At 43.0% G+C, this 26,549-nt stretch overlaps 1 protein-coding gene across 2 annotated transcripts; it reads right to left on the reverse strand.

Annotated features, from left to right (window-relative positions):
* Window positions 1–3,692: 3,692 nt before the first annotated feature.
* nphp1 (nephronophthisis 1) lies at window positions 3,693–26,247 on the reverse strand. Of its 2 annotated transcripts, XM_071380025.1 has the most exons (20): window positions 26,048–26,247; window positions 25,856–25,920; window positions 25,672–25,735; window positions 25,376–25,506; window positions 24,884–25,097; window positions 24,677–24,778; window positions 24,505–24,581; window positions 24,250–24,286; window positions 24,045–24,129; window positions 22,499–22,593; window positions 16,334–16,462; window positions 16,066–16,140; window positions 15,821–15,931; window positions 15,514–15,596; window positions 14,908–14,984; window positions 14,662–14,764; window positions 14,452–14,564; window positions 4,753–4,826; window positions 4,535–4,579; window positions 3,693–4,285 (listed from the first exon to the last, which is right to left on the reverse strand). In XM_071380025.1, the coding sequence occupies exons 1-20, from the start codon at window positions 26,111–26,113 to the stop codon at window positions 4,040–4,042; spliced, it is 1,992 nt and encodes a 663-aa protein (XP_071236126.1). In that variant the 5' UTR covers window positions 26,114–26,247; the 3' UTR covers window positions 3,693–4,039. The 2 variants fall into 2 exon arrangements, with proteins under 2 accessions (XP_071236126.1, XP_071236127.1); XM_071380026.1 differs by lacking the exon at window positions 4,753–4,826.
* Window positions 26,248–26,549: the final 302 nt, after the last annotated feature.

Consider the following 26,549-nt stretch of genomic DNA (forward strand, 5'->3'; position numbering starts at 1 on the left):
AAGCCACCGGGGTCTGACAACTTGGATGGAAAATGTATGTGGATAATAGCGGATTATATTGCCACTCCCATTTGCCATATCTTCAATTTAAGCCTACTAGAAAGTGTGTTCCCTCAGGCCTGGAGGGAAGGAGAAGTCATTCCGCTACCTAAGAATAGTAAAACCCCCTTTACTGGCTCAAATTGCCGACCAATCCGCCTCACAAACCCTTATTAAACCCTTGTGTTCAAGTCAGCTTGATCATTCTGTTGTGTTTCTCTACTCCCAATGCTGCATCAATAGGAAAACAGTCTGCTATTTTACAGTGAACCAATTGACAACAGACTTTCAGCACGCTTATAGAGAAGGACATTCAACAAGCACAGCCCTTACATGGCAGGGGCGGCAGGTAGCCTAGTGGTTAGGGCGTTGGGCCAGTAACCGAAAGATTGCTAGATTGAATCCCCGAGCTGACAAGGTAAAAATCTGTCATTCTGCCCCTGAACAAGGCAGTTAACCCACTGTTCCTAGGCTGTCATTGTAAATAAGAATTTGTTCTTAACTGACTTGCCTAGTTAAATAAAAATAAATATACAAAATGACTGATGATTGGCTGAGAGAAAATTAGATTCGAAAGATTGTGGGGGCTGTTTTGTTAGACCAGTGCGGCTTTTGACATTATCGATCATAGACTGCTGCTGGAAAAAACTGTGTTATGGCTTTACACCCCCTGCTATATTGTGGGTGTTCTTAATGAAAGCCTGACTTAATGTCCCCAGGGCAGCTGTCTAGGCCCCTGACTTTTTTCAATATTTACTAACAACATGCCACTGGCCTTGAGTAAAGCCAGTGTGTCTATGTATGCGGATGACTCAACACTATACACGTCAGCTATTACAGCGACTGAAATGCCTGCAACACTTAACAAACAGTTGCAGTTAGTTTCAGAATGGATGGCAAGGAATAAGTTAGTCCTAAATGTTTCAAAAACTAAAAGCATTGTATTTGGGATAAATCATTCACTAAACCTCAACTAAATCTTATAATGAATAATGTGGAAATTGAGCAAGTTAAGGTGACTAAACTGCTTGGAGTAACCCTGGAGTGTAAACTGTCATGATCAAAATATATTGATACAACAGTAGCTCAGATGGGGAGAAGTCTGTTCATAACAAAACGCTGCTCTGCCTTATTAACATCACTAGCAACAAGGCAGGTCCTAAAGGTTTGTCGCACCTGGACTACTGTCTAGTCCTATTTTTAAAATATAAAAATACACCTTATGGAACAGCGGGGACTGTGAAGAGACACAAACACAGGCACAATTATACACACACACAGGATAACATACACAGGTACACATGGATTTTGTGTTGTAGATATGTGGTAGTAGAGTAGTGGCCTGAGGGCACACAATTCATCTGTTGTGAATTTATTGTATTGTTTTTAAAATTGTATAAATGCCTTAATTCTGGTGGACCCCAGGAAGAGTAGCTGCTGTGATTCAGTAACTAATGGCGGTCCATAATAAATACAATTACAAACCATATGTAACAGTGCATTCGAAAAGTATTCAGACCCCTTACAGCCTTATTCTAAAATGGATTAAATAAAACATTTTCCTAATCAATCTACACACAATACCCCATAATGACAATGCGAAAACAGGTTTTTAGAAATGTTTGCACATTTCTCTCCAATTAAAAACAGAAAAACCATATTCACATAAGTATTCAGACACTTTGCAAAGAGATGCAAAATTGAGCTCAGGTGCATCGTGCTTCCACTGATCATCCTTGAGATATTTCTACAACTTGATTGGAGTCCACCTGTGTAAAATTCAATTGATTGGACATGATTTGGAAAAGCACACATCTGTCTATATGAGGTCCCACAGTTGACAGTGCATGTCAGAGCAAAAACCAAGCCATGAGGTCAAAGGAAATGTGCGTAAAGCTCTGAGACAGGATTGTGTCGAGGCACAGATCTGGGGAACGGTACCAAAACATTTCTGCAGCATTGAAGGTCAACAAGAACACAGTGGCCTTCATCATTCTTAAATGGAAATACTTTGGAACCACCAAGACTCTTCCTAGAGCTGGCCGCCCGGCCAAACTCAGCAATCAAGGGGAGAAAGGCTTTGGTCAGGGAAGTGACCAAGAACCCGATGGTCACTTTGACAGAGCTCTAGAGTTCCTCTGTGGAGATGGGAGAACTTTCCAGAAGGACAAACATCTCTGCAGCACTCCACCAATCAGGCCTTTATGGTAGAGTTGGCCAGACGGAAGCCACTCCTCAGTAAAAGGCACGATTGCCCACTTGGAGTTTGCCAAAAGGCACCTAAAAACTCTCAGACCATGAGAAACAAGATTCTCTGGTCTGATGAAACCAAAATTAAACTCTTTGGCCTGAATGCTAAGCGTCACGTCTGGAGTAAACCTGGCAGCATCCCTACTGTGAAGCATGGTGGTGGCAGCATCATGCTGTGGGGATGTTTTTCAGCGGCAGGGGATGGGAGACAAGTCAGGATTGAGGGGAGGATGAACGGAACAAAGTACAGAGAGATCCTTGATGAAAACCTGCTCCAGAGCACTCAGAACCTCAGACTGGGGTGAAGGTTCACCTTCCAACAGGACAACCCTAAGCACACAGCCAAGATAACGCATGAGTGGCTTCGGGACAAGTCTCTGAATGTCCTGGAGTGGCCCAGCCAAAGCCCAGACATGAACCCGATCGAACATCTCTGGAGAGACGTGAAAATAGCTGTGCAGCGACGCTCCCCATCTAACCTGACAGAGCTTGAGAGGATCTGCAGAGAAGAATGGGAGAAACTCCCCAAATACAGGCGTGCCAAGCTTGTAGCGTCAAACCCAAGAAGACTTGAGGCTGTAATCGCTGCCAAAGGTGCTTCAACAAAGTACTGAGTAAAGGATCTGAATACTTACGTAAATGTGATTTTTCATTTTTTTCTAAAAACCTATTTTTGCTTTGTCATTATGGGGTATTGTGTGTAGATTGATGAGGGACAAAAACAATTTCATTCATTTTAGAATAAGGCTGTAACGTAACAAAATGTGGAAAAAGTAAAGCAGTCTGAAAACATTCTGAAGGCACTGTACGCCCTTCCTGTTTGGAAGTTAATTTCACATGGCCTACATCCAAGAGGACATTGGGGAGAAAGGCAGTGTTTTTCCTTTTTCTTTGTACATCATTGTGACTAACATTGTGACTGCATCTCACTTGTTGTTGTCGTAATTACCTCTTACTCAGCTAGGCCAGGCAAAGGGTTGGACTGTGGGCCTAAATTTCCCAAGGAAAGAAAATCCACACCTTATAATCACACCCACACATAAAACTGTTCATAATGCCTTATGTGAAATGTCTTGCATCAGGTATCACCACACATTCCAGAGCAACTGCACAATGGGAAATGTTTTTACTTTTCTTGGAGCCAACTATTTACCTAACCATATCAATGTGAGTGAATATCACAGCCTGTCGTGCCTAATCTCATTATATCACTTCTATTACCAGGCTCTGACACCAGGTCCATAAAGTACATTAGATATTATAGTTTCATAAGAGTGAAGGTGTGTGTGTAAACACCATTACTTCTTAGTGGATGTTTGCAATAATGCACTCTACACAAAGCCCTGTTCCTTTCTGGGAGTGTATTTTAAACATTTGAGTAAAAAATAAAGGATGACGAGCAATGTCATCTATTATAGTTTATTATATAGAAAAATACAAAAACTAAATAGTGAGATATAACTAAGCAATAATGCCAGAGGGGATGTGGCATATGGCCAATATGCTGTTCTTAAGCACGGCGCAACGTGGAGTGCCTGTATACAGCCCTTAGCTGTGGTATATTGGCCATATACCACAACCCCCCGAGGTGCCTTATTGCTATTATAAACTGGTTACCAACGGTTCTGTCATACCAATGGTATACGCTCTGATATACCACGGCTGTCAGCCAATCAGCATTCAGGGCTCGAACCACCCAGTTTATAATTTCGAATAAATAACTCTGGAAACAGACGGATTTATGCAGTTGCTAGGAGGTCATGCAGAGGAGGTCATAGGTGAGCTGTGAGATGTCAAAGGCTTGGTGGCGAGGGGGGCTGTCGGGGGTGTGTGTGTGGAATGGTTCCAGGGAACTGTTGAAGATGACTCGTGCCCGCTGGTTCTCCACCATCTCATCAGCCCAGCGAGGAGGGGGCAGGTCAGCTGAGTAGAGGAGAGGATACATGTTGTCCATGTATACCCTCACAAACTTTCTCTTCAGCAGCGGTAGGTCCCTCTGAAAACCCCCCACACACACGCAAATCCACCATCACACAAAACACATACCCACAGAACAAGCCAGTTCAGCAGTGCCACAAAAAATAGCTTCACAATTCCTCAACCACCAGAAAAATACGGGCCGGTTTCGTGCACACTAAAAAGCACTTTAAAATGGAGAAACTCAATCAAAAATACTTCCGTCCAGGATTAGGCTTAATCTGCGTCTGAACGTTCAGAGAAAGGTCTGCTCTAAGGATTTGCTTACCTTTTCAGATCTCTTCATATTGCTCTCAGCCTCCAACCAAGACTTCTGAACAGAAAAACAATTCAGTCAGCATTATAGTCAACATTATAGTAAATACACTGTAGCTAGCCAATAAGTCTATAAAAGAGCCCACTGATTCCTGAAAATAGGGTCTGAATTGCATTGGGTTATCAGGGGGTGGTGAGATGAGCTAGCCTCGATCCGGCAACGGAATTTACCCTCAGGGCATCCAGCAGGTCCGATTGGTCCATGATCTCTGGGAAGGTGGCCAGCAGAGGACTACAGATCAGATCTGTTGGGGAGTGACATCGGCCCGAGAGAATTACTCATTAGTAACGAACAGCTACTGCAACACATACCGTACTGTACTACCGTAGGAAAAGCAGTCTGGTGTTCTCTGTATCTGATCAGCCGCATAGGTGAAACAGGGGCAACACCAATCTGACAAGATTACCTTCCTGGGCAGGGTTCCCCAAAAGCATCTTAAGGCTAAATTCATCATTAGAACCTTCATAGGAGCATCGTTAAATCTCTGTTCTGTTTCCCAAAACCATCGTTACTAAAGTTGAACTTGAAAACGCTTGTCATTTACCAGCTGCCTCAGACCACTCGCAGAACAGCTAAGTGTCACTATATACACTGCTCCCAAGTGGCTCAGAGGTCTAAGGCACTGCATCGCAGTGCTAGAGGCGTCACTATAGACCCTGGTTTGATCCCGGACTGTATCACAACCGGCCGTGATCGGGAGTCCCATAGGGTAGCGCACAATTGGCCCAGCGTCATCCGGGTTAGGGGAGGGTTTTGCCGGAGTAGGCCATCATTGTAAATAAGAATTTGTTCTTAACTGACTTGCCTAGTTAAATAAAGGTTAATTAAAATGTAATTCAAAATACACAGAAGATCTGAGTTAAACATACACTGAATGTATAAAACATTAGGAACACTTTCCTAATATTGAGTTGCACCCCCTTTTGCCCACAGAACAGCCTCATGTCTTCGGGCATGGACTCTACAAGGTGTCGAAAGCATTCAATGGGGATGCTGGCCTATGTTGACTTCAATGCTTCCCACAGTTGTGTCAAGTTAGCTGGATAACCTTTGGGAGGTGGACCATTCTTGAAACACACGGGAAACAGTTGAATGTGAAAAAACCCAGCAGCGCTACAGTTTTTGACACACTCAAACCGGTTCGCCTGGCACCTACTACCATACCCCGTTCAAAGGGACATCAATCTTTTGTCTTGCCCATTCACCCTCTGAATTACACACATACACAATCCATGTCTCAATTGTCTCAAGGCTTAGAAAATCTTCTTTAACCAGTCTCCTCCCATTCATCTACAATGATTGGCTCCACCCAGTACCCTTCCTTGAACTTAGTCACTGTCACTAGCCGGCTACCACACGGTTACTCATCCCTGCACCTTCAAGGCTGCTGCCCTATGTACATAGACATGGAATCACTGGTCACTTTAATAATGTTTGCATACTGTTTTACTCTTTTCATATGTATATACTGTATTCTAGTCAATGCACAATTGGCCCAGCGTCGTCCGGATTTGGCCGTCAGTGTAAATAAGAATTTGTTCTTAACTGACTTGCCTAGTTAAATAAAGGTTAAATAAAATAAAAGTGTGTTTAACAGGTGACATCAATAAGGGATCTTCTCTTTCACCTGGATTCACCTGGTTAGTCTGTCATGGAAAGAGTTCTTAATGTTTTGTACACTCAACGTAGAATCAAGATGTTTTTTATTTTATTTTTATATTTCACCTTTATTTAACCAGGTAGGCTACTCTCATTTACAACTGCGACCTGGCAAAGATAAAGCAAAGCAGTGTGACACAAACAACAACACAGAGTTACACATGGAATAAACAAAACATACAGTCAATAACACAATAGAAAAAAATAAAGTCTATATACAGTGTGTGCAAATGGCATGAGGAGGTTAGGCAATAAATAGGCCTAACCTATTTAAATAAATAGTGAAGTAATTACAATTTAGAAAATGAACACTGGAATGATAGATGAGCAGATGATGATGTGCAAGTAGAAATACTGGTGTGCAAAAGAGCAGAAAAGTAAATAAAAACAATATGGGGATGAGGTAGGTAGATTGGGTGGGCTATTTACAGATGGACTATGTACAGCTGCAGCGATCGGTTAGCTGCTCAGATAGCTGATGTTTAAAGTTAGGGAGAGAAATATAAGTCTCCAGCTTCAGCGATTTTTGCAACTCGTTCCAGTCATCGGCAGCAGAGAACTGGAAGGAAAGGCGGCCAAAGTAGGTGTTGGCTTTGGGGATGACCAGTGAAATATACCTGCTGGAGCGCGTGCTATGGGTGGGTGTTGTTATAGTGACCAGTGAGCTGAGATAAGGCGGAGCTTTACCTAGTAAAGACTAATAGATGACCTGGAGACAGTGGGTCTGGAGACGAATATGTAGCGAGGTCTAGCCGACGAGAGCATACAGGTCGCACTGGTGGGTGGTGTATGGGGCTTTGGTGACAAAACGGATGGCACTGTGATAGACTGCATCCAGTTTGCACAGTAGAGTGTTAGCGGCTATTTTGTAGATGACATTGCCGAAGTCGAGGATCGGTAGGATAGTCAGTTTTACGAGGGTATGTTTGGCGGTGTGAGTGAAGGAGGCTTTGTTGCGAAATAGGAAGCCGATTCTAGATTTAATTTTGGATTGGAGATGCTTAATGTGAGCCTGGAAGGAGAGTTTACAGTCTAGCCAGACACCTAGGTATTTGTAGTTGTCCACATATTCTAAGTCGGAACCGTCCAGAGTACTGATGCTAGTTGGGCGGGCGGGTGCGGGCAGAGAATGGTTGAAAAGCATGCATTTAGTTTTACTAGCATTTAAGAGCAGTTGGAGGCCACGGAAGGAGTGTTGTATGGCATTGAAGCTCGTTTGGAGGTTTGTTAACACAGTGTCCAAAGAAGGGCCAGATGTATATAGAATGGTGTCGTCTGCGTAAAGGTGGATCAGGGAATCACCCGCAGCAAGAGCGACATCGCTGATATATACAGAGAAAACAGTCGGCCCGAGAATTGATCCCTACAGCACCGCCATAGAGACTGTCAGAGGTCCAGACAACAGGCCATCTGATTTAACACACTGAACTCTGTCTGAGAAGTAGTTGGTGAACCAGGCGAGGCAGTCATTTGAGAAACCAAGGCTGTTGAGTCTGCCAATAAGAATACGGTGATTGACAGAGTCGAAAGCCTTGGCCAGGTCGATGAAGACGGCTGCACAGTACTGTCTTTTATCGATGGCGGTTACGATATCGTTTAGTACCTTAAGCGTGGCTGAGGTGCACCCGTGACCAGCTCGGAAACGGGATTGCACAGCAGAGAAGGTACAGTGGGATTCGAAATGGTCAGTGATCTGTTTGTTGACTTGGCTTTCAAAGACTTTAGAAAGGCAGGGTAGGATGGATATAGGTCTGTAACAGTTTGGGTCTAGAGTGTCACCCCCTTTGAAGAGGGGGATGACCGCGGCAGCTTTCCAATCTTTAGGGATCTCGGACGATACGAAAGAGAGGTTGAACAGACTGGTAATAGGGGTTGCAACAATGGCGGCAGATCATTTTAGAAAGAGAGGGTCCAGATTGTCTAGCCCAGCTGATTTGTACGGGTCCAGGTTTTGCAGCTTTTTCAGAACATCTGCTATCTGGATTTGGGTGAAGGAGAAGCTGGGGAGGCTTGGGCAAGTAGCTGCAGGGGGTGCGGAGCTGTTGGCCGGGGTTGGGGTAGCCAGGAGGAAAGCATGGCCAGCCGTAGAGAAATGCTTATTGAAATTTTCGATTATCGTGGATTTATGGTGATTTATGGTGACAGTGTTTCCTAGCCTCAGTGCAGTTGGCAGCTGGGAGGAGGTGCTCTTATTCTCCATGGACTTTACTGTGTCCCAAAAAATTTGGGAGTTAGAGTTACAGGATGCACATTTCTGTTTGAAAAAGCTAGCCTTTGCTTTCCTGACTGACTGCGTGTATTGGTTCTTGACTTCCCTGAACAGTTGCATATCGCGGGGACTATTCGATGCTAGTGCAGTTCGCCACAGGATGTTTTTGTGCTGGTCGAGGGCAGTCAGGTCTGGAGTGAACCAAGGGCTATATCTGTTCTTAGTTCAACATTTTTTGAAAGGGGCATGCTTATTTACTTTTAAAGAACGACCAGGCATCCTCGACTGACGGGATGAGGTCAATATCCTTCCAGGATACCCGGTCCAGGTCGATTAGAAAGGCCTGCTCGCAGAAGTGTTTTAGGGAGCGTTTGACAGTGATGAGGGGTGGTCGTTTGACCGCGGACCCATAGCAGATGCAGGCAATGAGGCAGTGATCGCTGAGATCCTGATTGAAAACAGCAGAGGTGTATTTGGAGGGCAATATCTATGAGGGTGCCCATGTTTACGGATTAGGGTTGTACCTGGTGGGTTCCTTGATAATTTGTGTGAGATTGAGGGCATCTAGCTTAGATTGTAGGACTGCCGGGGTGTTAAGCATATCCCAGTTTAAGTCACCTAACAGAACGAACTCCGAAGATAGACGGGGTGCAATCAATTCACATATGGTGTCCAGGGCACAGCTGGGAGCTGAGGGGAGTCTATAACAGGCAGCAACAGTGAGAGACTGTCTGTTTGTCTGTCTGTCTGTGACCTTTACAATTGCTACAAACAATTGAAGGATAAAAAATGTTTCAAATGAAAACCGAAAGATGACTTGCATAAAAAGATAAATAGGCTACATGGGCCTATACAGTGCCTTCAGAAAGTATTCACACCCCATTACTTTTCCACATTTTGTGTTATAGCCTGAATTTAAAATGGATTAAATTTAAATATTGTGTCACGGATCTACACATCATACCCCATCATGTCAAAGTGGAATTGTTTTTGTAGAACATTTTTGAAATTAATAAAAAATGTAAATCTGAAATGTCAATAAATAAGTCTTCAACCCCTTTTTTAATGGCAAGCCTAAATTAGTTCAGGAGTAAAAATGTGCTTAAGAAATCGCATAATAAGTTGCATGGTAGCAACAAAAATTATGACTATTCTTTACCCTATACATAAAATGATCTGTAACGTCCCTCAATCAAGTAGTGTCACGATCGTCGTATGGTGGAAGAGAGGAGGACCAAGGCGCAGCGTGAAGTGAATGCATTCTTCTCTATTTATTATCACGAAAACGAAGAACACTTTACAAACTATACAAAAACAATAAACGACGAACGTGAAGCTATAAATGACAAGTGCAGACACAGGCAACTTACATATAGACATAGACAATAACCCACGAACTACCCAATGAATATGGCTGCCTAAATATGGTTCCCAATCAGAGACAACGATAGACAGCTGTCTCTAATTGAGAACCAATCTAGGCAACCATAGACATACATACACCTAGACTAGACACTGCCCCATAAACATACAAAAAACCCTAGACAATACAAAAGACATACATCCCCCATGTCACACCCTGACCTAACTAAAATAATAAAGAAAACAAAGATAACTAAGGCCAGGGCGTGACAAGTAGTGAATTTCAAGCACAGATTCAACCACAAAGAACAGGTTGTTTTTCAATGCCTTGCAAAGGGCACCAATTGGTAGATGTGTAAAAATATAAAAAAGCAGACAGTGAAAATCCCTTTGAGCATGGTGAAGTTATCAATAAGGCCTTTGGATGATGTATCAATACACCCAGTCGCTACAAAGATACAGGCGTCTTTCCTAACTCAGTTACCGGAGAGGAAGGAAATTGCTTAGGGATTTCACCACGAGGCCCATGGTGATTTTAAAAGAGTTAGAGTTGAATGGTTGTGATATGACAAAACTGAGGATGGATCAACAACATTATAGTTACTCCACAAAACTAACCTAAATGACAGAGTGAAAAGAAGAAAGCCTGTACAGAATTAAAATACTCCAAAATATGCATCCTGTTTGCAACAAGACACTTAAGTAATACTGCAAAAACAATGTGGCAAAGAATTTACATTTTTGTCCTGAATACAAAGCGTTATGCTTGGTGCAAATCCAACATGTCACTGAGACCACTACAATGGAGTTGGCTGTATTGTGTTATGGGTATGCTTGTCATCGGCAAGAACTAGGGAGTTTTTTACAAAAAGAAACAGAATAAAGCTATAAGCACAGGCAAAATCTGAACAGAAAACCTGATTCATTCTGTTTTCCAACAGACACTTTGAGACAAATTCACCTTTCAGCGGGACAATAACCTAAAACACAAAGCCAAATATACACTGGAGTTGCTTACCAAGACCATATTGAATGTTCCTGAGTGACCTAGTTACAGTTGTGACTTGAAAATCTATGGCAAGACTTGAAAATGGCTGTCTAGCAAGGATCAACAATCAACATGACAGAGCTTAAAAATATATATTATAATAATAATTGCCAAATATTGTACAATCCAGGTGTGGAAAGCTCTTAGAGAATTACCCACAAAGACTCAAATACATTTTTATTGGTCACATGCGCCGAATAGAACAGGTGTAGACTTTCGTATGCAGAGCAGTTGCTATACCAAGCGGTGATGCAGCCAGTCAAGATGCTCTCAATGGTGCAACTGTAGAACCTTTTGAGGCCCTGAGGGTTCATGCCAAACCTTTTCAGCCTATTGATGGGGAAGAGGCGTTTTCATGCACTTTTCACGATTGGTGTTTTTGGACCATGATAGGGCCTTAGTGATGTGGATACCAAGGAACTTGAATCTCCCAACCCGCTTCACTACATCCCTGTCGATGTGAATGGGGGTGTGTTCGGCCCTCAGTTTCCTACTGCCCGTCAGGAAGTCCAGGATCCAGCTGCAGAAGGAAGTGTTCAGTCCCAGGGTCCTTAGCTAAGTGAAGAGCTTGGAGGGCACTATGGTGTTGAATGCAGAGCTATAGTCAATGAACAGCAATCTCAAATAGGTGTTCCTTTTGTCCAGGTGGGAAAGGGCAGTGTGGACTGCAATAGAGATTGCGCCATCTGTGGATCTGTTGGGGCGGTATGAGAATTGGAGTGGGTCCAGGGTGTCTAGGATGATGGTGTTGATGTGAGCCATGACCAGCCTTTCAAAGCATTTAATAGCTACAGATGTGAGTGCTATGGGGCGGTAGTCTTGGGCACAGGGACTATGGTGGTTTGCTTGAAACATGTAGGTATTATAAACTGGGTCAGAGAAACATGTAGGTATTACAGACTCACAGCTGTAATCACCGCCAAAGGTGCTTCTACAAAGTATTGACTCAGGGGTGTGAATACTCATGTAAATAAGATATTAAATGTTCAATAAATTAGCAACAATTTCTAAAACATGTTTTCACTTTGTCATTATGGCGTAGTGTGTAGATGGGTGAGAAAAAAAACACAATTTAATCAATTTTGAATTTAGGCTGTAACAACAAAATGTGCAATAAGCCAAGGGGTATGAATACTTTCTGCAGGCACAGTATACAGTGGGGCAAAAAAGTATTTAGTCAGCCACCAATTGTGCAAGTTCTCCCACTTAAAAAGATGAGAGAGGCCTGTAATTTTCATCATAGGTACACTTCAACTATGACAGACAAAATGAGAAAAGAAATTCCAGAAAATCACATTGTAGGATTTTTTATGAATTTATTTGCAAATTATGGTGGAAAATAAGTATTTGGTCAATAACAAAAGTTTATCTCAATACTTTGTTATATACCCTTTGTTGGCAATGACAGAGGTCAAACGTTTTCTGTAAGTCTTCACAAGGTTTTCACACACTGTTGCTGGTATTTTGGCCCATTCCTCCATGCAGATCTTCTCTAGAGCAGTGATGTTTTGGGGCTGTTGCTGGGCAACACAGACTTTCAACTCCCTCCAAAGATTTTCTATGGGGTTGAGATCTGGAGACTGGCTAGGCCACCCCAGGACCTTGAAATGCTTCTTACGAAGCCACTCCTTCGTTGCCCGGGCGGTGTGTTTGGGATCATTGTCATGCTGAAAGACCCAGCCACGTTTCATCTTCAATGCCCTTGCTGATGGAAGGAGGTTTTCACTCAAAATCTCACGATACATGGCCCCATTCATTCTTTCCTTTACACGGATCAGTCGTCCTGGTCCCTTTGCAGAAAAACAGCCCCAAAGCATGATGTTTCCACCCCCATGCTTCACAGTAGGTATGGTGTTCTTTGGCTGCAACTCAGCATTCTTTGTCCTCCAAACACGACGAGTTGAGTTTTTACCAAAAAGTTATATTTTGGTTTCATCTGACCATATGACATTCTTCCAATCTTCTTCTGGATCATCCAAATGCTCTCTAGCAAACTTCAGACGGGCCTGGACATGTACCGGCTTAAGCAGGGGGACACGTCTGGCACTGCAGGATTTGAGTCCCTGGCGGCGTAGTGTGTTACTGATGGTAGGCTTTGTTACTTTGGTCCCAGCTCTCTGCAGGTCATTCACTAGGTCCCCCCTGTGTGGTTCTGGGATTTTTGCTCACCGTTCTTGTGATCATTTTGACCCCACGGGGTGAGATCTTGCGTGGAGCCCCAGATCGAGGGAGATTATCAGTGGTCTTGTATGTCTTCCATTTCCTAATAATTGCTCCCACAGTTGATTTCTTCAAACCAAGCTGCTTACCTATTGCAGATTCAGTCTTCCCAGCCTGGTGCAGGTCTACAATTTTGTTTCTGGTGTCCTTTGACAGCTCTTTGGTCTTGGCCATAGTGGAGTTTGGAGTGTGACTGTTTGAGGTTTGTGGACAGGTGTCTTTTATACTGATAACAAGTTCAAACAGGTGCCATTAATACAGGTAACGAGTGGAGGACAGAGGAGCCTCTTAAGGAATAAGTTACAGGTCTGTGAGAGCCAGAAATCTTGCTTGTTTGTAGGTGACCAAATACTTATTTTCCACCATAATTTGCAAATAAATTCATAAAAAATCCTACAATGTGATTTTCTGGATTTTTTTGCCTCATTTTGTCTGTCATAGTTGAAGTGTACCTATGATGAAAATTACAGGCCTCTCTCATCTTTTTAAGTGGGAGAACTTGCACAATTGGTGGCTGACTAAATACTTTTTTGCACCAGTGTATATATTAATCATATTGAAATCAATTTTATTCAATCAATTGACTATTTTTCCAATAGGCTTATCTTTTCCTCAATATATTTCATGATGTGTAAAAATGAGCGCAATGATGTGCAATCTGTGATTTAGTGCTTTGTTATTGGGTAAGCATTAGAATAAGCCGTCTCAATATTTGCAGCCATATAGGTGGTAATATTTCGGGTCGGGTGAAAAGGGGGTGTGGTGGGATTATTTAAGATACTCTTTGAAGAGGTAGGGTTTTAGATGTTTTCGGGAGATGGGTAGGGACTCTGCTGTCCTAGCTTCAGGGAGAAGCTGGTTCCACTATTGGGGTGCCAGGACAGAAACGATGATCATCAGTATGAATGGAGAAAGCTGATCCGAGAGCAGCGCTGCCTTTCTTTCGATCCTATCAGTATCAACACGTGCTCCAACGTTCTCTCTGCGTGCTGTTTTGGAAAATATGTGACATCTTCGGCCATTATAGGAACGATGCATCGTTAAAAACACTCATAAACCTGTTCGACCGCTATTGGGAAACCGGACTCTGTTCTACGTGGAAGACACAATCATGTACACTAAGTATTTGACCTGATCAATGGTGGTGATGCTGTATCCAACATATTTTATTTTTATTTTTTTATTTTACCGTTATTTTACCAGGTAAGTTGACTGAGAACACGTTCTCATTTGCAGCAACGACCTGGGGAATAGTTACAGGGGAGAGGAGGGGGATGAATGAGCCAATTATAAACTCATATCATATATAGTCAACCCATTATCCCTATCCATGGGTATGTGGGAGTGTGTGTGCGTGCGTGCATGTGTTACCTGCATTCTGCATGGTAGCCCTGTCCATAAGCAGAATATCTGCCAGTAGTTGTCTGTGTAGAACCAGCAGGTGTATACTGGAGAGACTGCCCACTAGAGTGTCTGGAAGAGCACTGACAAAGCAGGGAGAGGAGTTAGTAGTTTTGATGTTCCTGTAGCTAGCTATGTGACAAGAGGTGCTGTAGCTTCGATTCCAAAATCCACACTCACCTCAGCTGTGACCTTGTGCGAACGTTTGGCGATTTCAGCTTGAGGAAGAGTTTAGGGAGTTTCCTGGACAACATCATCTGCTGGAACATGCCTGTTCCTGTGGCTGGGACCAGAAAGAGATCACAGGGACGATGAGAACCACAGAAACTCTAATTCTCAACATAACATTGGTAATAATGACCTCTCAATTCAATACAACTTTATTTATTAACATGTAATTAACAAGCACTTTTTGCGCGTTCATACCTCCTCTTGTTAATGACGGATCCACCTCTATGTCCTTTTCATACGGTGTGCCTCCATGCACAAGCAATTCATAGGTCCTACAGACAGATACACAGACAGACAGAGACAGACAGACAGACAGACAGACAGACAGACAGACAGACAGACAGACAGACAGACAGACAGACAGACAGACAGACACAGGCATGAGATTCACTCCCAGACTATGAAATCTCTTCTGACATACTATATGTGTTGATGACGACACTGGGCTGCGAGTCATTTTTGGCTTCGGAACAGATCTCTTAGGGAGAAATGAGACGGAACGACATCGGCCCGAGAGCATTCCTCATTAGTGACAAACAGCTACTGCAACACATACCGTACTGTACTACCGTAGGAAAAGCAGTCTGGTGTTCTCTGTATCTGATCATCAGCACAGGTGAAACAGGGGCAACACCAATCTGACTAGATGATCTTCGTGTTCTACGACACCCTCATGTACACTACAGTACGTAACCCGATCAATGAAATCAGATTTTGATATCTCTTAGGCCATCTGTGTTGATGGCGACATCGAGCTGCGAGTCTTTGTGGCGCTGGGCCAGTAAAGGAGCAGTACAGTACCTGTGTGGGACAGGTGCTCCGTTGGTGTCAAAGAGCTTCAGGAAGGCCCAGCCACAGCTCAGGTCTCCTCTCTCACCTGTAGACTGGAGAGCAAGAGCTCAATATAAATAAATGCAAATAAGAATCATTCGAAAATCATGTTATAGATACTACTTATAATTAACCGTCTTCGTAGTACACCGTTGGAGAAATAACAGCTACCTCCTAGGGCATGGCTAAAGGGGTTAGTCTACAGACATGGCTAGTGCACTGAGAGACAACGTAGACTTGAGTAGTCTTTCTCAGGAATGGTATAAGAAACGCTTACATTTCGGATGTATGTGACGCCAAGTTCAAATAATATTCCCAGCTCAGGAGCGTCCGAGTTGCACCTCAGAAAACAGTCCCCGTCCAAAAGGCTGGGTAGATTCCCAGTCATCTGCGAAACCAAACCAAACAAGCATTTAAACTAAACTTTTAGCTTTACAGAAATACATTCAGACTATACAGCATGGTACGCTCTGCTCCATTTCAATAGCTTGAGTGTTCAGTGATGTCTAAATGATGAAGTACCCGGGGAGAAAAGGACCAGGTCTTGACGTTGTTTGCTTGGCAAGTGGCTCGGATGGTGTGGATGTTACTAAGAACCTAAAAAGAGTAGACGGTCAACAATGAAATGATTGACCCTCACTCACAACATTCACAACAGCCTCACTGACATTATATAAAAAGAGCTAGGTATGTTGAAAGGAACAAATGTTGGGCAAGAGAAGAGTGTAGAAAGACACAATCTAGTCAAAAAGGCATCATGGGTGAGCACGGCAGGGTAGAGGTATCCCACCTGAGTACCGTCGAAAGCGCAGAGGCGGATGTGCCGACTGAGGACTTGAACTCCGACCCCTGGGGTGGGGATACTCTTGCAGCTCCACAGAGTCAGAGTGAGGGACGTCCTCGCTGTCCTCTGACGAACCTATGGGGGACGAGAGGGTACCTTCTTACTTCTAATACATGCAAAATAGTCATGCCTACACCATCCTAATGAAGATAAAGTCCTGACTCACAATGGTTGAGTCAAACGAAACAGCACACACTAATAACAATTGTCACCAACACACACACAATAACTGACACGAGGGCTGTTACAGTGACCGCATTACCGCCACACCGGCGGTCACGCGCCATCACCGCAGTCAAATTCCATGTGACCATTTAGTCGCGTACCTAGGCTTCTCCAAGCTCTGATGCTGCTGATGGTCGTTAGTAGTGATGGATTCTATTAAAATGTAACATGTTTCAAGTTAAACTGTAGTTAGTTTGTAACCTGTTTAGTGAATGATTACTGTGAGTATTAATGGAGTTTAGGCCATGAAACTGTGTGTATGCTAATTTAGAAAAGTTGACCTAATCAGATAAGAGGAAATTGCCTAGGATCAGAGAGCAGGGTCATGCCCAGAACAGAAGATGGGCATCTGGCTAAACAAAGAGAGGACCATGGACATTCCACAGGGGAAAGGAGGGAAACTCATTTGGGTCATGAAATGTATAGCTGGGGAGGTGACACCAACAAGAGGTTGGTGACCAAAAGGAGGGAAAAGTATAAGACGTTTTGTGAACTTTCTAAATTTATGCACTCAGCTGACTGTATCCTTGGTATTAAATACTTGAAACTTCTCTTGAGCTTTTGGTCTCAATTCCTTATTGTAAAGAGGTTGCAAAAGCATTTTTCTTGATAACAGTAGCCTACCAAACTTGCTAACTGTTGGTACTCAGCACTCTATTGTCCCTCTAAATCACTCTAATCACTTTAAGAAAATCAAACACTTCCTGAGAGCCCATGAGCTCATGTTGCGCAACATTTCTATAGGTTATGTAATTGCGGGAGAAAACAGAGTGATGGCTGCTAATAAAAAGAGGAGAATCCCATCAGCTTTCTATAGGCTAGGCCTACTATATTTATTTCTCAACTTTCCTAATATTAAGCACATTGTTTCTCTTTACAAAAGGAGTATAGCCTACCTGGCTGGCATTTAAGTGCGTAGATGACATTTATTTTTCCCCCATGTATTTTCTCATGGTCCATTCTAAATACAAACTAATTTCACACATATATTATTTAGGATACGTAAAGACAACATTAAACCAAGAATAGTCTGATGGGTCTACAATTTTAGCCTATTACTTGTGAATGATGTATTATCACTTGTGAATTATGTATTATCACTTGTGAATGATGCCCAGTGTGTGCAGTAAGGCAAGAAACAGCGCATGCCTTTTTCACACCAACTTTTTCAAATCAATGTCTAACCTAATAGAGCCTAGCCCATAGGCCTATATGTTTTGATAAGGTTTGTATCACAACTAAAGTGGCCAAATAACTTCTTAAAATTAAGCACAATCCGCTTTACAACCAGTGTAGAGCCTAACTGGCATACATAGTGTTTCAAGTTTGGTTCAAGTTACGATCACTTTTGAGATTAGTGTTTTACCGCTAATTGATTGAATTTTGGAACATCTGTGCTTATAGCTGACTTAGGCACCCCCGGTTCCATCGGCGGCGGAATCCAAACCCGACGTCACCAAAAAAAAAACTCCTGGGCCGGCCGGGCGAACAAGACCTGACGATCCGACTGAGGCTCGACGTGGGATGGGCGCCTTCCAAGCCAACCGGGGCAAGGAAACCTCTCGAGCCAGCTAGGGCGTGGAAGCCCGACGAGCTGGCAAGGCACCCCCGGTTCCATCGGTGGGGGTACTGTTACGCCTGCTCCCGCTCGTCCCCCCTGGCACTCGAGGGCGCCAGGCTGCCCTGCATCACGCACTCCTGCCATCATCTATTACGCACACCTGCCTTCCCTCGTCAAGCGCTTCAGCGATATTGGACTCACCTGGACTCACTCATCACCTGTTTATTACCTCCCTATATTTGTCAGTTCCCCGTTGCTGCATTGAATGTAATTTGTCTCTATTACCCGTGTGCTGACGCTGTCCTGTCTCGTTCTATGTCCGTTCCCTATTAAATGGTTGACTCCCCGTACTTGCTTCTCCTCTCCAGCGTCATCCCCTGACAGTACCAGTCAAAAGTTTGGACACACCTACTCATTCAAGGGTTTTTCTTTACTTTTACTATTTTCTACATTGTAGAATAATAGTGAAGACATCAAAACTATGAAATAACACGTATGGAATCATGAGTAACCAAAAAAGTGTTAAACAAATCTAAAAATATTTGAGATTTGAGATTCTTCAAAGTAGCCACCCTTTGCCTTGATGACAGCTTTGCACACTCTTGGCATTCTCACAACCAGCTTCATGAGGTAGTCACCTGGAATGCATTTCAATTAACAGGTGTGCCTTGTTAAAAGTTAATTTGTGGAATTTCTTTCCTTCTTAAAGCATTTGAGACAATCAGTTGTATTGTAACAAGGTGGTATACAGAAGATATCCCTATTTGGTAAAAGACCAAGTCCATATTATAGTAAGAACAGCTCAAATAAGCAAAGAGAAACGACAGTCCATCATTACTTTAAGACATGAAGGTCAGTCAATCCAGAACATTTCAAGAACTTTGAAAGTTTCTTCAAGTGCAGTCGCAAAAACCATCAAGCTCCATGATGAAACTGGCTCTCATGAGGTCCGCCACAGGAAAGGAAGACCCAGAGTGACCTCTGCTCCAGAGGATGAGTTCATTACAGTTACCAGCCTCAGAAATTGCAGCCCAAATAAATGCTTCACAGGGTTCAGGTAACAGACACATCTCAAAATCAACTGTTCAGGAGACTGCATGAATCAGACCTTCATGGTCGAAATGCTGCAAAGAAACGACTACTAAGGATACAAATAAGAAGAAGAGACCTGCTTGGGCCAAGAAACACAAGCAATGGACATTAGACTGGTGGAATAAGAAGAATACAAACAGTGTAGTCATTCCCTCCGCAAGGCAATCAAACAAGCGAAATGTCAGTATAGATACAAAGTGGAGAAGCAATTCAATGGCTCAGACACAAGACGTATGTGGCAGAGTCTACAGGAAATCACAGACTACAAAAGGAAAACCAGCCATGTCACAGACACCAACGTCTTGCTCCTAGACAAACTAAACACATTGTGGTTAATACAGTGCCACCGAATGGCCCGCTACCAAGGACTGTGGGCTCTCGTCTGTGGCCGACGTGAGTAAGACATTTAAACGTGTTAACCCTCGCAAGGCTGCCAGCCCTAGCCGTGTCCTCAGAGTATGCGCAGACCAGCTGGCTGGTGTGTTTACGGACATATTCAATCTCTCCCTATCCCAGTCTGCTGTCCCCACATGCTTCAAGATGGCCACCATTGTTCCTGTACCCCCAGAAGGCAAAGGTAACTGAACTAAATGACTATCGCCCCATAGCACTCACTTCTGTCATCATGAAGTGCTTTGAGAGGCTAGTCAAGGATCATATCACCTCCACCTTATCTGTCACCCTAGACCCACTTCAACTTGTCCATCTGGACAAGAGGAATACCTATGTAAGTATGCTGTTCATTGACTATAACTCATCATTCAACACCATAGTACCCTCCAAGATCATCATTAAGCTTGAGGCCCTGCGTCTCAACCCCGCCCTGTGCAATTGGGTCCTGGACTTCCCGACGGGCCGCCCCCAGGTGGTAAAGGTAGGAAGCAACATCTCCACTTCGCTGATCCTCAACACTGGGGCCCCACAAGGGTGCGTGCTCAGCCCCCTCTTGTACTCCCTGTTCACCCATGACTGCGTGGCCAAGCACGCCTCCAACTCAGTCATCAAGTTTGCAGACAACACAACAGTAGTAGGCTTGATTACCAACAACAACGAGATAGCCTACAGGGAGAAGGTGAGGGCATTCAGAGTGTGATGTTAGGAAAACAACCTCTCACTCAACATCAATTAAACAAAGGAAATGATCGTGGACTTCAGGGAAACACCAGAGCTAGCATGTCCCTATCCACATCGACGGGACAGCAGGTGGAAAGTTTTAAGTTCCTCAGCATACACATCACGGAGAAACTGAAATGGTCCACCCACACAGACAGTGTGGTGAAGAAGGCGCAACAGTGCCTCTTCAACCTCTGGAGGCTGAATAAATTTGGCTTGTCACCTAAAACCCTCACAAACTTTTACAGATGCACAATTGAGAGCATCCTGTCGGGCTGTATCACCGCCTGGTATGGCAACTGCACCGCCCACAACCACAAGGCTCTCCAGAAGGTGGTGCGGTCTTCACAACGCATCACCGGGGTCAAACTACCTGCCCTCCAGGACACCTACAGCACAGTGGGACAATCATTTGTTTTTCAACAGTACAATGACCCAACACAGACTGTGTAAGGGCTATTTGACCAAGAAGGGGAGTGATGGAGTGCTGCTTCAGATGACCTGGCCTCCACAATCACCTGACCTCAACCAAAATGAGATGGTTTGGGAGGAGTTGTACCGCAGAGTGAAGGAAAAGCAGCCAACAAGTGTCAGCATATGGATTTTTTAAGGGGCATTACAGCCACACAAGGGGAACGCCACCGGGAAATTCGAGGCCTGGTGAGAATATGATCAAGTGCTTGTCAAACGGTGAATGAGAGACTGATGAAGTTTTGATGTCTTCACTATTATTCTACAATGTAGAAAATAGTAAAAATAAAGAAAAACTCTTGAATGAGTAGGTGTGTCCAAACTTTTGACTGGTACTGTATGTTAGAATATTTATTTATTGCACAGAAGAACAAGTTGACCAATACAATAGGTCAACATGTGTACTATGGAGGATAGTAGATTGACATAGGCTAGTGCTTTTGCTGTTCATTAGGCATACTCATCTTGTTGGCTGATGAAAAGTAAACAAATGTGGGCAGTTCTTCTAACATCTGCAATATGTGCCTCGGAATTCGATAAGGACGCGCGCAGTTGCGTCCCCGATGTGTCTGTCTTCACTTCCAGCCTACTTCTTAGCTGTGAGAAGGACCCGATCACGTGACGGGCATTGGCTAATAAGAATTGAGATATCTGAGAGAGCCATGTGAGTGAGAGGTGCTTCGGAGCACCGCAGCTGGGAGAAGGGAATTATAAGTATTATATTCAGGGCACAACGGACACTTTGGCCGCAAAAGGCATGGATTTTTTTAGCGAGAATTACAGTCACACAAGGGGAACGCCACCAGGAAATTCGAGACATGGTGAGAATATTATCAAGTGCTTGTCAAACTGTGAATGAGAGACTGACGAAGTGTGTGCAGCCTGTACAAGAAACAAATCAGCTTTTTTCAAATCATCATTAGAGTCATATCATGCAGCCTTAGAATGTATAAAAAACATATAGCCCAATGTTTGTAGAACAACTAAAGTTGCATTAATAACTCTAAATGAAGCATATAGGAGTACCTGTTTCTCTGTTAAGCGCTTAACACAGAATAGCCGAATGTGCGTACTTCCATGGGAATCATTTGGAGAAAATATCCTTTCTATTTTATTCAGCTATGTTCAATTGTATTGTTCATATAATAAAATAATAAAAAATAATGCCACGGAATTCTGAGCAAATCTTCTTTGCTAAATTAACTAGTGTAGCCCACAGCCATATGACATAGCCTTATTAGGGCCTAACATGAGGACAACTCAGAGAATGCTATTCTGTTCTTCTGAAATAGTCTAAAGAAACATGACATGAAGAAAATAGTCTATCTAAAATAAATCATGGATTTATTGTGAAGGTGTAGGCTATATTAAATGGATTTCTTAGACTTTTAAAAATGTAGATGTTCCAAAGGTCTGCATCAGTGGTTTGTAGGCTGTGTGGGAGCCAGGAGATGCTAAACGTGTTTATGTTAATTAACGGTCAAATACCATGAGACCGGCAGTTATTTGTTTGACAATCACCGGCTGACAAAATATCATGACTGCCACACCCCCAACATACATCAAGCTAAAGGAGGACCTATTTGTGTGATGTGACCTTTGCAAGTTGGCCATAACTGCTTTAATGTCATCTCAGTATAAATGCTTACTTTTCCAGTGTCTGGGTCCCGGAAGAGGTCTTTGAAGGACAGTTTGGATTGGCTCAACTCTGGCTGGATGTAGTGACTTGCTCTGTAGGTAATCCCTGTAAAACACACAGGCCACAGGCCCTTATGAAAACATACAAGCAAATTCTAGGTCTTATGAGCGGAAACTTCAACGTTGTGAGAATTTTGTGCAACTTCCGGCGTGCATTTACAGTGAACACTGAGGCTGTACACTTACAGTTTTAGACAGTAGCCAATAGGCTATTATGGATATTTGAGCATAATGTACTGTAGGCCTGCCAACAAAACCAATGGACAAAATCCCATAACATTTTCACATTGAAATAGCTTTTGATTTCTAAGATATAGCCTACATGTGGTGTTCAATGCAGGCCTACATTGAATAAGATTTATAAAAAGTTGACATTAATGAATGATTATTTACTTGGTCTGTAACACCATGGGCTAAATAGGTGACCGTAAATTGCATTGTATTGTGTTGTATGATTCAAGAAACCACTTACAAAATAAAAGTAATTCTTATTACCATACAGATAATTAGACAATGTAGGCTACCCCTCTGCCTATTGGCTTATTTGCATATTCAAGCCTGTCTCAAAATACAACACTACCCCTTTAATTAAGACATAAGTTTTTTACCTGACTGGCTTTTCAAAGACAGCTTGAAATGTAGCCTACAGGTTTTGCTCTCTTGTAGGAAGCAGTAACTCCCCATTGCTGACCTATACTTATTTCTAACGGGGCTAATAACTCGCTAACTAGCAAAGAATATCAACAAATGTGCACTGCGCTCTGATCTGAAAAGTGAATTCACTCGCTGGTGATTGAAAGACCGCCAATAGAATTCTACTCCTTTGCACTCTGGCTCTGCCTACCACAAAATCAGACTCAATCTTGCAAAGTTAGATTTGTTTTGGTTTGTTGCATTGAAAAGGGGCAGAAAAAATAATCTATATAGTGCAAATTAATGGGGTGAACTCAGTGAAGTTTAATCTCTTGCGTCTCTGCGCTGCCTGGCATTTCTTCTGCACGGCAGTCCTGGAAGAAGTGCACGGCCGCTGACGCACGCAGCTTGGTGGGAACATTGGGTGTGACCCTGTCCACTAGCTATTCCTTTGTTTGACTGTACAAACCATCCAACTATTGAAGAATTATGCAGATCATGAAAAGCATACAGCCTCTGGGGTGGGTGACCGACAAGGCAGAAAATGTCTATGTCTTTGTGTGCATGCATGCCCGCTGTGACATATTAGCGGTGTGTGTGTGTGTGTGTAGCACAGAGGGTTAGTAAATGTGGGTATTTGATGAAGATAATGGTACATCAGAACACAGGGTACTAAAAGATGACGCAGCTGTTCTTTATCGATGACATCCAATCTGGCCCACAGTACACAAGCTGATGATACGTGATTAAATATTATTCGAGAGAACTATATACACGCATTTTTTGTTGATCAGGCGAGTCTTTCTGTTCCGGCAGAATGTCATGCCTCTGTGAGACAAGGCTGATCTAAGTTCAGAGACTTACCTTCATCTAGTAGTTTAGAGAGGGTGGATGACCTGAACCCAGCAGGGATAGCACCCATGGCTGACAGAACATCAGTAGCATCAATCTGAAAAGAATTTCACACAGGAATAGACACACACAAATGTACATGTGCATACACACACACACAAGTAGTAGATGATGTTTTAGAATCTAGTTGAACTGGTCCACCACTAGCTCCTCTTACCTCAGTGATAGCTCTCCTCACACTGTCCCAGTTTGAGCTGTCAATGTGAGAAGATATTCACTGTGACAGTCATTGGGAACACTAGAATACCATCATCATCACTGTAAATGTATGTGTTATCAATTACAGAACAACAACAACAAACTTGATTGTCTAGCAGTCAGAAAATTCATAATCATTTTGTTCAGGGAGTGATAGTCTTCGAGCAACGCATTTGTGAACATTGCCATCTAGTGGTTATGAAGAGAACCTCACCTCTGCTTCCTTTTGGACTCAAGCTCCTCATCCTCTGACGCTTCCTCATCATCATCCTCATCCTGGTCTGAATATCTCTGAAACATACAAACACAACATAGATAAAACTATATGTTTTGTTGTAATTAGAATTAAAGCAATCAACATCAAAGAATTGGTCAACTGATGGTACCTTCAAGTAGGTTTTGGGGACTAGTCCCTTACTGCCCTTTGAGTCCTGAGCAAGCCACCAGCCATCCTCATTTTTACTGAGAATCGTCAGTACCACACCCATCTGAAAAGATAAGCAGAAAATAGCACCACTGTTTAACTACATTATCACAAACAGTCAGGATATGATCTTTGTATGCTCGTGAATTTGTCTGAGCAGTATTTTGACCTGAATGGTAAGATCTCCTTCCTGCTCTCCTTTAAAGGCACTGATGACCATATACGTGGCAGTGCCTGACTCTGGGATTTGTTCCATGGTCTTTGTGACTACATCTTCCTCATCAACTTCTTCCTCATCTTCTACACTCTCCTCTTCACTCTCCTCTTCCTCACTGTCTTCCTCACTGTCTTCCTCCTCTTCATCTTCCTGGGCTTGGAATGACCTGGGGAGAAAATGGGCAGATGGTCTTTCTCTTTGGACACTGGCAGTTTCAAGAACTTGTCTTAATTGAACACATAGCTACGCGGTAGATAACAACCTCCACATACTAGCAGAAGCCAGGCAAGTCTGTTTTGAACAAAGGGCCTACAACTCACCTATGAGGCCTGGGAGACAGAAACCATCATAACAAGTCATGGATCAAAATGTAGACAATATTACACAATCACAAGGACTATAGTCTTGAATGTGTTTATTAAGAAATATTGCTATGGTCCGCACCCTTCCTCACGTTTCTGAGGCGGAGAGAGCTCCTGGACTAAGACCAGCAACTTCTCCTCAATCCCCCGCAAACGGCATTCCTCCTCCATCTTCCTCTGGTCGTAATTCCCCACTGGGGCTGGCTCATCAGCCTTTAGTGCGGAGCAGATGAAAAATGTGTAGCTAAGTATAGTAGCTAGCTAAAACAACAAAAGTATGGAGCAGCATTTCAAAGACAAAACAACGATGAAAATGAATGGGGGAAAGAATGTAGCTAGCTAGCTAGCTTAATAAATGCTGTATATACATAACGTTACCTTGGTTAACTTCTTGAGCTTCCTGGTTGTCTCCCCCACTAAGTTTTGTAGATGTATGCATCGACTGGAAGAAAAGTCAACGTTTTAAGTTAGCTAGTTATACTATCCATAAGTTAGCAGCTAGCTAACTATAACTAACGTTTAGCAGATTTGAATAAGTGAAGGGTGTAGCTACGTTAGCTACCTCTGATATGCCTCTGTGCGCCCTGACCCACCCGACAGCCGTGCATCTTTTATCAGACTGTCAACCTATGGAACGTAAAACACATGTATCACATATATGATGGATCGTAGCCTAGGATGACTGCAACCAAGCAAAGCAGGTAAACTACCATGCATTGCACTCAAGTTAGCTAGCTAACGCTAGCTGGCTCACCTGTCTTTTGATATCATCCGTCTCTCTTTGCACTGTTTGCAGAGGCCCTTGTCTTTTTGGTGGCATAGCTAGCTATATATGTATATTATATATTTTTATTTCTAATTAAAATATTATACAAAACAAAATTAAGCCGCTAGCAACTGCAAGTTCACACTTATCAGACGCTTTTAGTTGTCGCTAAGCAACGACTTCCGTTCCACCACATATTTCTAAATAAACGTACGATAGGCTCTGTAACTGATTTCAAAATAAAAGTATGCACTAGAACTGAAAGACAGTTGTGGAATACAACAACGTTGAGTAGCGTGTAGCAGTGGCGTGAATTCATGGACGCCAAGGGAAGCCAGGTTTCCCTAAAATATTTGACCAATAGTAAAATAACAATTATAAAATCATTTATCTTTCGTCTCTCTGTGTTTTCATAATTTCCCTTCAATTCGCAAGTGGCTGAATCTCACCGGAAAAATGTAATGACATGCTTCGGCTGTAACATTTGATT

This window comes from Salvelinus alpinus, chromosome 32 (genome assembly GCF_045679555.1).
Source record: "Salvelinus alpinus chromosome 32, SLU_Salpinus.1, whole genome shotgun sequence".
NCBI classification, from domain to species: Eukaryota; Metazoa; Chordata; class Actinopteri; order Salmoniformes; family Salmonidae; genus Salvelinus; species Salvelinus alpinus.